Source organism: Eutrigla gurnardus, assembly GCF_963514095.1.
Source record: "Eutrigla gurnardus genome assembly, chromosome: 15".
NCBI classification, from domain to species: domain Eukaryota; kingdom Metazoa; phylum Chordata; class Actinopteri; order Perciformes; family Triglidae; genus Eutrigla; species Eutrigla gurnardus.
Genome location: NC_139938.1, coordinates 13,073,446 through 13,089,512, shown reverse-complemented (window position 1 = coordinate 13,089,512; position 16,067 = coordinate 13,073,446). Strand labels below are relative to the sequence as shown.

The 16,067-nt window shown below is 41.4% G+C and overlaps 1 protein-coding gene across 2 annotated transcripts in view; it reads left to right on the top strand.

Moving 5' to 3' along the window:
- LOC311026079 (replication protein A 70 kDa DNA-binding subunit-like) overlaps positions 1-16,067 on the top strand; it is a 33,270-nt gene that overhangs the window by 14,619 nt on the left and 2,584 nt on the right. For both annotated transcript variants that reach the window (XM_084029405.1, XM_084029406.1), the window contains 6 exons: positions 1,728-1,864; positions 2,433-2,581; positions 4,699-4,828; positions 11,364-11,540; positions 11,688-11,795; positions 11,930-12,016. In XM_084029405.1, coding sequence (XP_083885531.1) covers positions 1,728-1,864; positions 2,433-2,581; positions 4,699-4,828; positions 11,364-11,540; positions 11,688-11,795; positions 11,930-12,016 — 788 coding nt within the window. The remainder of the gene's footprint in view (positions 1-1,727; positions 1,865-2,432; positions 2,582-4,698; positions 4,829-11,363; positions 11,541-11,687; positions 11,796-11,929; positions 12,017-16,067) is intronic.

Sequence of the window (16,067 nt, the reverse complement as noted above, 5' to 3'; positions counted from 1 at the left end):
TGTTTTTGTGAAGGTTAGTTGCAGTCGCTGCCCTCTGTGCCTGACAGGAATGTCTTATCTCTCTGACAGGTAAATTGGGATGGTCCACTAAGGATTGGGGTTGAAGAATTAGTGATTCAACATTGTGCTTGTGGCGGTCTGCTAAATATTATGAGTCACATGATGCGCAGGTATGACGGCAATGATTCTGTGTGTAATGAGGATGTACGTTTTAAAAACGGCACTTGATCAACTCAATAGATCAGTTGCTTTTGTAAGGTATTTGTAAGGTAAAGTAGGGCTAGGGATTTTTTTGTAAAGCTTTTCAATACTATTGTCAATTGTATACCTATATATATCTATCTGGTGCAATCACATAGCATAGATAAAGTGTAACGTAAAGGGCAATTTCTGTGTTGGACATGCCATATTAGAGAATATATTAATGGTCTCAAAGTGCAAACAACATACTGTATCCGGGCGGACGATTCACCTGGGTTTACATTCAGAGAGCAAAGTTGCATGATGACATTAGTTTCAAATATGAGCAGTACAAGCCGGCACAGCAACACAATGCTCTGAGCGGTTTCCATGGAGAAGAGTGTTTGCGCTGGTCGCAGAGGGGCAGCGCTGCATGTCCTGTGTGTCATCTGTTGTCTCTACATTCACTGTCTCTCCATTAATGCTCTCCTTGCTCCTTTGTTAAACAGGGGATTATAACATGGTAATGAGAACTGTCAGCCTGTTCCTGTGGTGATAATGGAGTTCAGAGGTGGATGACATCGTCTCAATCATAATGGAATTAAGGAGGGCTGAAAGAGCACAGATGGAGCAAGAGAGAGGAGCAGGCGAGGGAGAGGAGGAGTTTAGAGAAAGGTTTGCAGAAGTAGCAGACAGGAGAATGAAGTTCAGAGGGTGATTGGTTTGTAAACTCTGTTATATTTTATTTATTTTAAGTTTTTTTTTAGTTTTATCCAACTCATGGGCACGAGTTCTGTACAGAAAATGAACCAACACAAATGTGAATACTGTCGAGCACTAGACCCTGTGTTTTGATTGTATCATAACAAAAAAGCACAATGCAATTCATATTTATACAATGCAATTCACATTATACGTTTGATTTAGTTGCTTTTGTTGAGCATCTTTGAGCATCTGCAAAAGTGCTATATAAAACCGATTTTTTATTGTTATTATTACTTAGCAATGCAGCACCAAAGGCAAGGAAGAAGACTTAACTGTTGATACAATATTCAAACTAGAATAATATCGACTTGTTCTGATTTAGTATTTTAATGTTAGTCATGGTAGGTTTCACCTTCTTACTGCTCAGCCTTGACGGCTCTTCAGTGCAGTAATCCTGAATGAAGTTTTTAGGCCTTGAGCATGACAGGAAACATGAATGAGGAATGAGTGTGTTTGTTGTGATTTGGAGTGCGGGGCCTGGATGTGAGCCAGCCTGTTATGACATTTATGTCAGTCTGCTGTGACTTGGCAATATCAGAAGGGTGTCGACTCTCTGCTGCGTTGGGTCTTTATTGCTTATGATGTGATACCACTTTATATTTATGTAGAGTGTATCCAGGAGGCATTTTTTTTTTTACTCTTTACACCATGTGGAAACATTTGAGAAGGCTCTCTTCACATAACACACTATTGCTTCCTCTTGCTTAAGAATATTTGTCTATTTGTATTCATGAGCTATGTATAGATGGAGATGTGAAATGACTCTCTCTCTCTGCCTGTAGATGTGATTGGAGTTTGTAAGAGTGCGGAGGATGTAACCCTTATCACCACTAAGACCAGCAGAGAAGTCTCCAAGAGGGCCCTCCATCTAATAGACACAACTGGCAAAGTGGTGACAGCCACACTGTGGGGAAAGGAGGTAATAACTATAATATCTCTCCCCCCCTCCCTCCCTCCCTCCCTTGCTGTCTGTGTCCAGGGGATGGTTTTGTGCTTTACCATAAAAAAACGTTTTGAGCTGGCTATAATTAATCATGGGTTCATGGAGGTGGCCATCTATCTATGTGCGTAACGTATCTCTGTGTGCTCAGGGCCGTTTGATTGGGTTTTCTGGGCTGTAAAATTTGGATCGGTCGAATCGTTCTCGTGACCTTCGGGGGTGTTTTGGACCGGAGTCCCTGATTTGAGACGCAAGGCTAAATAACTCTCGAATGTGCGTGAAATGGCACTATTATTCTCTAAGCTCATTCAATCTGCAAGAGCTAATCCCTCCTCTTTGCCAAAAATTCCAAAATGACTTTCAAATTAACTTGTAGGTTGTCCAATTATAAATGCAAACTATACAACATATTACTTTCTGGTCCCTGTAAGCTGCCGACACTGACTGCACATATGAGAGACAATAACGCAACTGCTTTTGCTGTTTCTGGTTCTCCGTCTTTCCTCCACTCGATATTTATCTTTGACACGGTGTATTCTTTCTCCAGGCTGAGAAGTTTGACTGCACTGGGCAGCCCGTGGTCGCCATCAAAGGAGCTCGCTTGTCTGATTTTGGGGGCACATCTCTCTCTGCTTTGTTCAGTTCAACGGTCATGGTCAACCCAGACTTACCAGAAGCCTTTAGTCTGCGGGCCTGGTGAGTCACGCTGGTGTGCAGGCATACTCCAATGCTCACACACACACATTCACAAACACATACAGAATTGGTCACACATGCTGTTATGGCAAGTGTGTGCACGGACATCCAGTCGCTTTATCACAAGCACCACACAAGACCTGTGTAAACAGAGGGACGAATCACTCTACAAATGGAGAGGTGGTATTCTCTTGTTGCTGTAATGATTATATATGTAAACTATAGTATAATGAATTCTATACACGAGGGTCACACATGCACACACACACAAACACCGATGAAGTGAAAAAAGCCTTGATCATCACGTGTCAGAAAACTAGTGGCACGTGCCTCCTCAGCAGGACTCCAGACAGGATGTAGATCGGACTGCATGGAGGGAATGTGCACAGTGCACTGTATGTGCACAGAGAGAGATGGGGACTTGGTGAGCTTCGTCAAACTGGATTCTTATTAGCAGTTCCTGTGGAGGGATTTTAAATTATGACTCATGCACTCATTAAGGCTGTTCCCAAGTCTGGCCACCCCTGAAATATAAATGTGTTTTTTCCTTTTTTCCCTGTGTGTGTGTGTGTGTGTGTGTGTGTGTGTGTGTGTGTGTGTGTGTGTGTGTGTGTGTGTGTGTGTGTGTGTGTGTGTGTGTGTGTGTGTGTGTGTGTGTGTGTGTGTGTGTGTGTGCATGGGCGCATGCATGTGATTGCTTGCGTGTTACACTGAAAGCTATTCTTAGACCCAAAACAGCATCAAACACTGCACTCACAGCTTCAAAGTGTGAATACAGTAGATAAAACTATGTGTTTGTTGGCACCTGTGGGCATTATCCTGTTCACTCTTCCGACTTTTAATGTCTGGTATATAACTATGGCTAACTGCTGAACAATAGTCTGTGTGTGTGTGTTGCATTAGTTATAGCCGTTAGTGTGTGTGTGTGTGTGTGTGTGTGTGTGTGTGTGTGTGTGTGTGTGTTTGAGGAGGGACAAGCTCCATTGCTTCCACTTTAATCTTGGTCTTATTAGTCTCTGGTCAATACAGCATCACGTCGTGACATTCCAAAGGCTAAACTCCTAAAAAACACACACACAAAGCACACAAAACAACACAAAGCACACAAAACAACAAACCCCAAAAAACAGCGCCCCATCCTTCCTTTCGTTTCTCCTTCCATTCTTCTCTAATCTTCAACGTCTCCTCTTTATCTCTGCTGCTGTAGTGGTCCTTTCTCCAGTTTACATGCTTTAAAACACGCAAAGAGTATCTTTCTGATTCTGGCTCCTGAGGCGGTCTGGTACTTTATGGGATTGTTTTGACCAGGCTTGCTTGAATAATTGAAGGAAACAGATGAATTTGGATGATGCCGTGATTAGATCGCTATGCTCTGCTAGAATACCGAGCACAAGTCACGCTGATGCATTAAGATTTTTAAGGGAATATTAAAACGATAGAGTAAGTCATAGATGGACTGGGTACAAAAAAGGAAATATAGGCAAGCATTGTTTACTCTTGCCTCTGCGAAGAATCCGTGTTTATGGACAAAAAATTATGCAAATGTAAAAAAAGCTGATTGAAGAATGAATGCATTTGTCCTTGATAGACAGCCGTGTGTCTGATAAAATAGATTGCAGGATACAGATGCAGTGGCTGTAAATCAGTTAAAGGATTAAGGGAGTAATTCTGTCACGGCTGAAGGCAGTTTCTTTAGATAATAGCAGATACAGTGCAGTATCTCCTTCACAGGAGAAATCAGATACAGCGCTGTATCTCCTCCACAGGAAGAAATCTGTTAATGTAACACACCTTCATACATATAAACAAACATGCACAAACGCACTTGCTTTCTCCCCATCTGTTTCTCTCCTGATGGATACACTTCTGGATATGTTCGCACACGACTGATAATGATGGTATATATCTTTTTGTAGTTTAATCACCTCTGTGTCCAGGGATCGCCTGCTCTAGCACGGCCTGGTTTCTCATTTCACTCAACAAACCCTTGTTTCTTTTTGCTTTTGGTGTTCCTACACTCTAAATAATACATGTCATATTTGTTTAAGGGGTGCAAGAGTTTTGTTGTTGTTTTTGCACTCTCATTTATTTCCACATATGTGTGTTTCATACTATAGGTTTGACCAGGGAGGATATGCGATTCACAGCCAATCCCTGACAGAGACGAGGTCAGTGAGCGGCGGCGCGAAGACGAACTGGAAAACGCTGAGCGACGTTAAGAATGAACAGTTGGGACATGGAGCGAAGGTGCAGTGAATACATACACGACGCCTCACACACCCACAAAGGAGGGCATACATCTAAAGAATTATTAAATGCTCTGACATTCAAAGGAGATGGAGCGGGGCCCTTTAAAGGGTAGTTCACCCAAAGTACAGCAGATATCAGAGATGGCAACGTAAAAACCAGATGAAACCTACGATAACTTCCGTGGCTTGACACCATTTTTTGGTCATTTGGATTAAATGACTGTTAAAGAAAATTGTGCCATAAAATGGATTTTGATGATTTTACCTAGGATATTATTAATCTCATGGACAACAGGCCTTACAATGAGAAAAATAGGGCTGCAACGAATTACTTATTTTTTATAATCATTATTGTTTTGGTTTTACCTTAAAGTAATGCAGATTAATTATATGGTAAATGAATAATCGATCCTGCTCTACAACGAAATTATGGCAAAAGGTGTCCATAAATCAGACTTCATACTTTATTCATACTTTATTAATACACTATGAATAAATGATGTTGTTGTTCTCCTGCTATGTTGATTTGAATGGGGACATCCGTCCTATTTCATTTCTATGGCTTCATGACTGTAATTCCCTGAATGTGGTGCATTCGTAGTGTTTCTGATTCTTTGGCTTGGGTTGTAGATTTGTTTATGCACTCCCAGCTTCCAGTGCAGTCCACAATAGTGGGCATAATGGCTGAAGATTCTCAGCCATCCAGGTCAAGGAAATCTTTTAACCCTCTAAGACCCAGATATAGAAAAACTTAAAAAGTTATTTTACCTTTCAGATGTTGTTGTAGGAGGCCTTTGATGCAGAAATGAAAGAGTTTAAAAAAAAAATGTTTATCTATGATTTTAGAGAATAATAATAATAAATAATAATATTGCAAAATTGGGCTTAGATGGGAGCAGAAATATTTGTGCTCACGTTGTCTGAACAACAATTCAGAACAACTAAGGGTTCATTTGCAAGGTTGATTCCTTACTACACTAAAAGACATTTTACTTTCTTGAATCTGATGAATCCAGTCCAATGAAACAGAGAGATGTTGTTGAGAGGGTGTGTGAGTTCATGGCCATAAAGCAGGACTTATAAACAAATGTATGATCCAATAGCATTGTGAGACTGAACAATAAGAACCCAATGACTATGTATATGTGGTAAAAAACAAAATAAAATATACCAGATTGTTTTTTAGGATGGCTAAAGGTAACGTTGTAATTTTACAACAAGGGGTGTTACAGGGTTAAAGCTTTCTCGTAGGCAACTGGACTTGAGGTTATTGAAGACGTTCCATCTCTCATCCAACAAGCTTCTTCAGTTCTAACTGACTGGGGGAGAGTTGAGGTATTATAAGAACCATAATGAACATTAAGTCACTAGGATATACGGTAGATGAGAGCAGAATTGATCCATGAGATGTTTGCATTGTTTGTCTGAGCCAGTTCTTTTGAAAATCATCCCCTCACTCAGGCAGCTGGCTGCTATTCGAACTACGACTGAAAGAAACCCCTACAGATGATGTACCATCAGCATAGCTACAGTACAAGAGGGTTTGGTAGCAGAAACATGTTCAGTGTTGGAAGACAAGCACAGTAAACACATAGTTTTAGTGTCAGTTCCTGAGAATCAAAGCGTTGGAGCTTTACTGTTTTACACCAAGGTTTCGCAGTCACACAGGAACAAATCCATCATGTTGATGGACTCACGTCTCACTATTTCTTGACATATTTCCCTTACTTGCTCTTACTATGACTTAGGCTTTCTCTTACTACACATACAGTATAACCTACTGCTGGATTCAACTCGAGGCATTTTGGAAAAGTGTGGGAAATCAGCAAGAAGCAACCCTAAAAAACAACCCCTGCTACTAAGCAGGTCATAACACATTATAGTTGAATGGTGTTTGTTTAGCCATATAGCATTTACACTGATGGCCTCTTATTCAAAACCAGAGATGATTTCCTGTGAACAGACATGGATTTAGGCGGTCTCATTTAAATGTAAGCGTTTAGCCAAACACAAATCCACAGTCAGTCTTCCATTCATTGTAAATAGAGCAGCTCTAGGCTGTGCCTTTCTTTGACTTCATGGATTAGAGTCGCGGCCCTCTTGTTTTAGCTGTGGGAGGCAGATAGCTATGCTCACATATTAGCAGCACTGGTTGAACTACTATACTTCTTTGGAGGAGCATGCGAGAACTCTCAAATGGAACCTCGTGCCATTTTAAGAAGTGTCATCGCGCAGAATGATGCCATACTTTTCGACTAAAAGTAGAGTGAATGAAAAGTGGTGTCTGCCACTCAAACTTTCTATCTAATTGATTAGGTTTATCTCTGACTAGTCTCTCTCATCCCTCACGTTTAATTAGAAGCCACTTACGGGTAGCTTCAAGATCAATGTCGTTTCTAATGAAAATTTCTAATTATGTGTCGGAATTTGAGGAAGCCTATAGGGCATAACATTACCAGAAGTAAAGTAGCGCGGACAGAGAATGTGGGAGAGTGAGAGACGGGAAGGAAATCCAGTCACTTAAACTAAATAGACGGACCGCAGGGGGGAACTTAAAGTGACGAGGGTTATTTAGAAAAGGATGCAATTTAAAAAAAACAAAGGTGAAAGGTGAGAATATGTAAATAACTCAAGCTCAGGTTTTGTTTGTCCTCTTTTTCTGTTTCTTTTCCCTAGCTTATTCTCTTTTTGCTCTGCTTTTTCCTTCTCTGCCCTGTGTACCCCCAACTGTTTCTGTAATTGAACGGCTTTAAGGAGGTTGTCTATCACACACTCCGAGGCTGCAGCTTCTGTAATAATAATGGAATCCGAATCATTAGATTATACTTTGAAGGAATCTAATTTGACATCCTACCTGTTTGCCTGTCTGTATGTGTATGTGTACAAGCTATTTCTAATTAATGTAGCTGTGTGTGTGTGTGTGTGTGTGTGTGTGTGTGCGTGTGCGTGTGCGTGTGCGTGTGTGTGTGGGTTGGGGTTTTGGGACAAGCATTAAAGTTGGCATGTGTAGCCACGTCAATTATGTGAAGTAGATTTTCACTTGGTTGCCCTTCCACATACAAATTTTAATTGCATTTAGGTGCCAGAAGGTGACACAGGGATTTGGTGTGATAAGAATTAAAACTATTTTCAGAATGTTAGGGGTGTGTGTGTGTGAGAGAATCTTTAGGTAAGTCTCACATATATTTTTGTGTTTGTGTCTGTGAGCGTTTTTTTTGTGTGTGTGCAGCATTAGTCATGCTGCTCTTCGAGGCTCTCCTCAGTGTGCTTGAGGTTAAGACTTTGCCCCGAGGCTTCTGTGTACACACATGAATACAGAGGCAGGCCGACAAGACACAGAAAAAGAAGGGCAGAGATGATGACAAATGCAGGAGGATTCATTTTAGATTGGTAAAGTGTCTGATGGAAGCGCCATGGTCCAGATCCTGCTGACCTCTATCCTCACGTTTTCTCTAGCATCCGCCAACATCACGAGCCTTCAATAAGCCCCCAAAGAAACCGCCCTCTTCTTTTCTTTTCTTCCTGCCACGTCCACCCTCCTACCACCTTCCCCACCCATCGCCTTCCCACCTCTTCAGCCTTCCAGCACACCCATCTGCCCAAGTCTGCGAAATGTGATGAGGCAGGGATGCGGGCGGAAACATGGGAGTGGAGTGTTGAGGGGGAGATGGCTGTTGCTAACGGGAGAAATTCTCCTAATTAAAAAACCTTCTTAGTAAGTGTTTCCGATGGGTTCTTGCTGTGTGGCATCGGTACTGGGCAGATGGATGGGTGGACAGATTATGAGGACGTGAGTCAGTCTTAGCTAGCGGGGAGAAAGTGTCAGAGGGCTCTAAGTCTGACTGACAGCATCTGTAGAGGTCGTGGGGACACAGAACACATCAAGCATCTCACAAGGGATGCAGAGAACACAATGGCCTCTTCACATCCAATGCTCTTACTGAACACTTTAGAGAGAGTGTGGGTTGTATAACGAAGCGAAGCATTGCTCAGTCAGTGTTTGTGAACTTGGCCCTCGTCCTAGAGAGAGTCTTTGATAGACTCATTTAGGCCAACATTAGTAATGAGTCTGGCCCAGCTCTTGCTTGTAGTTGTTGTTTAGAATGCATTTTAAATGCTGGCTGTAATTCCAACATCTTGTTCAAGGCCTGCTCTCCTGGTAGAAGAAATACCCTCTGGTGAAGCAGGGAAGAAAAGGATTTCTCTCTGGTTTTCTTACATGTGCATGTATATCGTGTTTAATGCTTTGTGCTTGCTTATATCCATAAGTGTGCGTTTGCACCCTGGCGTGTACACATGTGAGCCTCTTCCCAATGAGACACCTGCAGTGTGCATTCCTTTTATTTATATTTATGGAAATCGAATGCCGTCTCTCCACAGGATGGAATAGCAGCATCTTTCCCCCCAGAATTAGCATTTCTTGTCTTTTTTAGCCGTTGATTGTACACAGTGTGAGTTCCTCCGCTTTAGGTGCTAATATCTGTTTAAATTACTGACACGTTGCTGCATTTTTGATTTGATTCTGTTCGACTGTGGACACTTGATTTTTAATTCATTACTGACAGAAGTTTAGCTCATTGTATCTGTATTGCCAGTGTGTGAGTTTGGTTCTTTGCATATAACCTTGCATAGTCATGTGCATGTGTCTGTGTGCTGGTGTATTAGCAGAATTTATGTATCGGAGAGGGAGAGAGAGATTCGTCTCATCTTGCATCTATTATGCATCGAACTCTCAAACTCCCTCTGCTCTCTTTTTTTAAAATGTTCCAAGATTGTTTGGAAGTCAAATAGAGATGTGTAAACAGTGTGAATCTACCAGCTGACTCAACTTGCTTGTTGGCAACGGTTTAACTCATGATGCCAAGTTTTGATCTGAGCTTATTTTTATTTTATTTAATGTTTCTCTTTTCACCCCAAGCAGCTTATTCGTTCACATTATTAAAACGGTCGATGGCCTGCACTAGAAGAAGCACGTTTTCTCCTCGTATCTAAACATTTTTTGGGCTTTGGTTTCATGAAATTTGCTATGTGTCTAAAAATACCACTAATGGTTATATAGGAGAATGCCAAAAGTATATTCCCACCATTTGGATGAGATCAGAGCATACACCCAAAGGTTTGATCAGTTCATTTTTCTTTCTAATCTTGCCTTGTTTGACTTTATCGGACTGAGGCCACAGCATTCATGAACCATTCCTGCACTCATTCTGATGGTAGGATCATCATATGTCCGTCACCTGAAGCTACATGCTAGTCATGAATGAATGAACACGACCTGTAAAGTTGTTGCCAAGCATCGCCTCATGTAGTTGGAACAGGAATTCATCGGACCAGACAAAGTTATTTAACTTTTTTTTTTACTGATGTTTCTTCTCGCCCACTGGAAATGTGTTTTAATTTATGGTGGGCAGGCGAGCTAATCTGCTGCTGTTCTCCAGCAGAACAGGATTTGAAGCATTGTTTTGAAATTGTCCATTGTACCCGACCACTGTTTTGAGCAAACCATTGAGCAAAATGCAGCCTCGTTCATAACAAGCGCTTTGATGAGGTCTTGTTCTGGGCCATTCATTGTATATCTTTTTTTTTTTTTATTATTATTATTCAGCCTCAAGAATGACTCAAAGATAGTACCTTAACCAGGACCTACTGAATCTTTTATGCGTTTTCTATAGGATAATATGTTGAGTGTTGAAAGATTGTTTTAATGTTAACAATAATGGGCTCCGTCATACATTCCCATATAATTAAGTTCTCACTTATCTGTTGCAAGTGCATGTGGGGAGTAGTCACACGAGCATTTGGCATATAAGTCATATATAAGTCACATGGCCCTCTCACATCCAGCCTGAAATGAGAAGCTGTTTTATATCGGTACAGTGATGAAGCCTTGAATACCCCATGCACTCAATTTTCTTTCTCACATCGTCTTAGTCTCCAAAAAAGAATCAGATGGCTGTGTTCTCAAATGTTTACGAAACAAGGGAACGATGAGGCAGCCACAAGGACAGCTACAGTCCTTCATATTTTTAACATCTGCCAGTACTACAAGCAACCGCCAACACATTCAAAGGCTGCCAGTTAAACAGGAAAACTAGGTGATACACAGGCACTCTGATTCTTCCTGTATCACCACCCTTCACCTGTAGTACTCTGACAATTTACCACAGTTTTAGTGACTTGAATTATGCTTTAGAGGGCTAATGTGAATTAGCTGGTAAATAGCATTTTCACTGTTTACTGCAGTGAATACAATGCTTTCGAAATATATCTGAAATATATATCACTAAGTGAAACAAATACAAATTGCAGCAAAAACATTTTCGAGAATCAAACAACAGTGTTTTAAGGTCTGCTCTGGCTAATTTGTCCCGTACAAGACTTTATTTGCAGGTTTGATTTCCCCTCATTGTTAGGGGGCAGCACCTTTGCATTGCAGCAGTTTGATGTAATTTGGTAGTTTTTTTTATTGATCTCACAGCTCTAATCCCCCTAATTAGATTTCTTCCTCTCCCATTTTTGTTCTCTCTTCTTAGGCGGACTATTTCAGCTGCATGGCGACAGTGCTGTACCTTCGTAAGGATAACTGTCTGTACCGGGCCTGTCCATCTGTAGACTGCAACAAGAAGGTCGTCGACCAACAGAATGGACTTTACCGCTGCGAGAAGTGTAACAGAGAGTTCCCCAACTTCAAATACAGATTCCTGCTCTCTGTACGTTCACATCATTAATGCTTGTTTGTCACACAATCACTGATGCTGTCTTTGAGGAATATTGCAACCTCTGCGATCACACATACACACATTCAAAATGCACACACATGAATAATCCCTCATCATCTCCGTCCGTCTGACTCTCAGGCCAACTTGGCAGACTTCGGGGATAACCAGTGGGTGACATGCTTCCAGGAGACAGCCGAGGTCCTGTTGGGTCACAGTGCAGAGGCTCTGGGACAGCTCAGAGACACAGTGAGACACACAAACACACAAGTCATAATACCACACACACACTTCTTTCCTTAAATCATTTCCCCCCGTAAATCACTGGCACTGACTTTGTATTCGTCTTGTTTTGCTTGTGTCTGCGTGCGTTTGCTCCTGAGGACGAGGACGCCTTCGATGAAGTCTTTCAGAAAACCAACTTCACAACCCACGTCTTTAGAAACCGAGTCAAGCTGGAGACGTACAACGTAAGTAGCTGTAAGCAGGAGCACACAAAAAAGGGATACAATGCAGTGCAATTTAGTTTCCCAGGAATAAAAGAGCAGAATATAATGATGTACAATGGTGCTCAGTGCTCATCATTGTCATGCAAGCTGTGAGAAATGTTTCAGTGATCTCTGCCTTGCAGGAATACTCGACCCTGATTGGTTAGTGCGTGTTTGTCACAAATGGCTGTCTTATCGCTGTTCTGAACAAATACACCAGCAGTACCCGAATAATGGTTCTGGAAAATGGGCTTTCAAAATGACCAGGAATGCAAACAAGTGCCATTGTTGTATAAAAACAGTAAATGGTCTCATTTAGGATCAACTTCACAATCGAGCCAAAAAGTTGGCCCAGCTACACTATACAGACTTGAGCTCTGTGTGTGTATTAGCCTGTTCATATGTCAGTTGCAACATTTCAGTTGTGATATTGTAATTGGAAGTTGGAGCACTTAATATTTGTCAAGATTCTGTTTTTGGCACACAAAAAAGTAGAAGTTTGTCCGTCAAAGTGATGAGTAAAGGGAGATGGTTACAACATGATGAGAGGCAAAAGCTTGGGTTTAAAGATTTAATATTTTGATTTGCACAAAGCACGATACATTGAGGTGCGTTGTGTTAATTATTGGGTCGCCTGCCGTTTATGATTGTACCGACCAGACTCGTCAGTTGTCTTTGTCTGAGCTGCGGTCCCAGGCATGTAAAGCCACAAAACAAGAATGCAACAAAATGCAATATGATCACAAAGCACCGTCAGTCACACGCCATGAATCCAAAATCATTTCAATTAGCATCACAGTGACAAGGGAGTTGTTATGTAGCCATCAGTGCACGTTGGATAACAGAAAATACATACAGCTGTGGATTCATTTCTCTTAATTAGGCAGTGATTAGCATTTAGCTATTGTCTGTGTAAGCCTAATTAGCTTAATTATTCAGAGCCTAATTTGATACCGAGGGCACGTACCGAGAGTCTGAGTGGAATGATTGAGATGTAGGATGAGCGCTGAGCGGTCTGTGTCCTGACCTCAAGGAAACCTACGAGGAATGCTACGCGGAAGTTCATAAAGCATTCCTCATGGTCCAGAAAATAATGTCAAACCTTTTCAATGAGGAGTCTTTGGAAAGTATTTCCATTCAGTCCTCATACACACAAAGGCACATGTGCCGTAGCCACTGTCGAATTCCCCATGCGGTGATGTTTGTTGCAGTGAGGAGGAATCTTCTCTCTTCTCGAGAGAAAGCCTGAAGCCCCAGCAGAAGCCCACAAGTAGTGTTGGTCGGAGCAAACAACAACATACTGATGGGTTGTTTTTTTTCAGCCTTACCAGTAGTGGAACTCAAAATACAGTTTGGCCTCAGGGCTGCATTACAGGGAGATTCACAGGGTCCAAGCATGGATGCTTTCTGAAACCATGAACATCCACAGCAAATTATCTGTGGCAATCTGGACATAAAATGTGAGTCACACAATCAGACAGTTATCACAAGGAGAAACAGCAACAACCTATAAAGCCACAGTCAGGTCCATATATATTGGGACATCGACACAATTCTCTTATTTTTGGCTCGATACACCACTACAATGGATTTTAAATAAAACAAACAAGATGTGCTTTAACTGCAGACGTTCAGCTTTAATTTGAGGGTATTTACATCCAAATCAGGTGAACGGTGTAGGAATGACAACAGTTTCTACATTTGATTCCCACTTTTTAGGGGACCAAAAGTAATGGGACAGTTGACTCAGAAGTTATTTCATGTACAGGTGTGGGCTATTCCCTCATTATGTCATCCGTCATCTTCAAGTAAGCAGGTGAAAGGTCTGGAGTTGATTCCAGGTGTGACATTTGCATTTGGAATCTGCTGCTGTTACCGCTCAATATGAGATCCAAGGAGCTGTCACTGTCAGTGAAGCAAGCCATCATTAGGCTGAAAAATCAAAACAAACCCATCAGAGAAATCGCAAAAACATGAGGTGTGGTCTAATCAACTGTCTGGAACATTCTTAAAAAGAAAGAATGCACCGTTGAGCTCAGCAACACCAGGAGACCTAAAAACCATGGAAAACAACTGTGGTGCACGACCGAAGAATTCTTTCCCTGGTGAAGAAAAACCCCTCACAACGGATCAAAAACACTCTCCAGGAGGTAGGTGTCTGTGTTTCAAAGTCAACAATCAAAAGAAGACTTCACCAGAGTGACTACAGAGGGTTCACCACAAGATGTAAACCATTGGTGAGCCTCAAAAACAGGAAGACCAGATTAGAATTTGCCAAACAACACCTAAAAAAGCCTTTACAGTTCTGGAAGAACATCCTATGGACAGATGAGACCAAGATCAATGTGTACCACAGTGACGGGAAGAGAAAAGTGTGGGGAAGGAAAGGAACTGCTCATGATCCAAAACACACCACCTCATCAGTGAGGCATGGTGGTGGTAGTGTCATGGCGTGGGCATGTATGGCTGCCAATGGAACTGGATCCCTTGTATTTATTGATGATGTAACCACTGACAAAAGCAGCAGAATGAATTCTCAAGTGTTTCGAGCAATATTATCTGCTCACATTCAGCCAAATGCTTCAGAACTCATTGGACGGCGCTTCACAGTGCAGATGGACAATGACCCAAAGCATACTGCAAAAGCAATCAAAGAGTTTTTAAGGCAAATAAGTGGAATGTTATGCAATGGCCAAGTCCTGAATCCGATTGAGCATGAATTTCACTTTCTGAAGACCAAACTGAAGGGAACATGCCCAAAGAACAAGCAGGAACTGAAGACCGTCGCAGTAGAGGCCTGGCAGAGCATCACCAGGGATGAAACCCGGCGTCTGGTGGTGTCGATGCCTTCCAGACTTCAGGCTATAATTGACTGCAAAGGATTTTCAACCAAGTATGAAACATTCAAAGTTTGATTTATGATTGTTTAGTTTGTCCCATTACTTTTGGTCCCTTAAAAAGTGGGAATCAAATATAGAAACTGTTGTAATTCCTACACCGTTCACCTGATTTGGATGTAAATACCCTCAAATTAAAGCGGAAAGTCTGCAGTTAAAGCACATCTTGTTTGTTTAATTTAAAATCCATTGTAGTGGTGTATAGAGCTGAGGTGTCCTGGGTTACATTTTTATGTGTCTTAGACCAACACATTAACACATATGGTTACAAAGTCACAGCTATCCGTTTCCTGCACCTTTTCATGGATTGGTATATTTTTCTATTGTTTCAGAAAAGGGAGAAGAAATTATCTGTAGCCCAGCGGGATCGATGTAAAATTGAAGGAATGCCACAAAGTAGAGCTAATGAGGCCCGAGCAGATGTTCTGCACAGGCCTTATCAATGTATTCAGATTTGTTCTAGCCAAAGTTTACCGGATTTGTTTCAAAGCTCGTGATTCAAAAAGAGGAGCACAGAACAGAGAGCCAGAGTCTGTGATTCACTGGTTCGGGGCGTCTGTCTACCTCAGCTTCAGTTCTTTCCCACATACTTCTGTGATGTAAGACCAAAAAGACCTGATATCTACCACGGAGCTTAAAATAGAACAATCTAATGAAATGTCAAAGCTTGGCAAGATTAATGAAGTTACAAAAATGTGTGCTTCGTCGTTTCTCACAAGGACATGGAGCGAACAACTGTACTCACGTTTTAAAGTGCATGTTTGTTCTTTTGCATAGAACTTCAAGTTTGAATTATTTTAGGGCAAGCAGACTTGATAAACATCCATTTTTTTATGCTTAACAAGCAGAAAGCACTGAAATCCCCAAAAGTTGTTGCTGCTATCAATTTTCTGCTGTATAAATATTAAACCGCTCAAGCCTATAGCTGAATGTCACACAGTTGGTAATTCCAGAGGTGCAGCTGTCGTTGCTTTTTCCCTCGATTTCAGACTTTATTTACCTCTTCTTTTTTTAAACGATTATCTGGAGATGTTGGACTTCACTTTTGACAGATTTGTTTAAAGTTAAAGTAATCAACGTTTTCATATAAATGTCTCTCTATTACTGATATTGTGACTCAAGACTCAGTTTGAAGA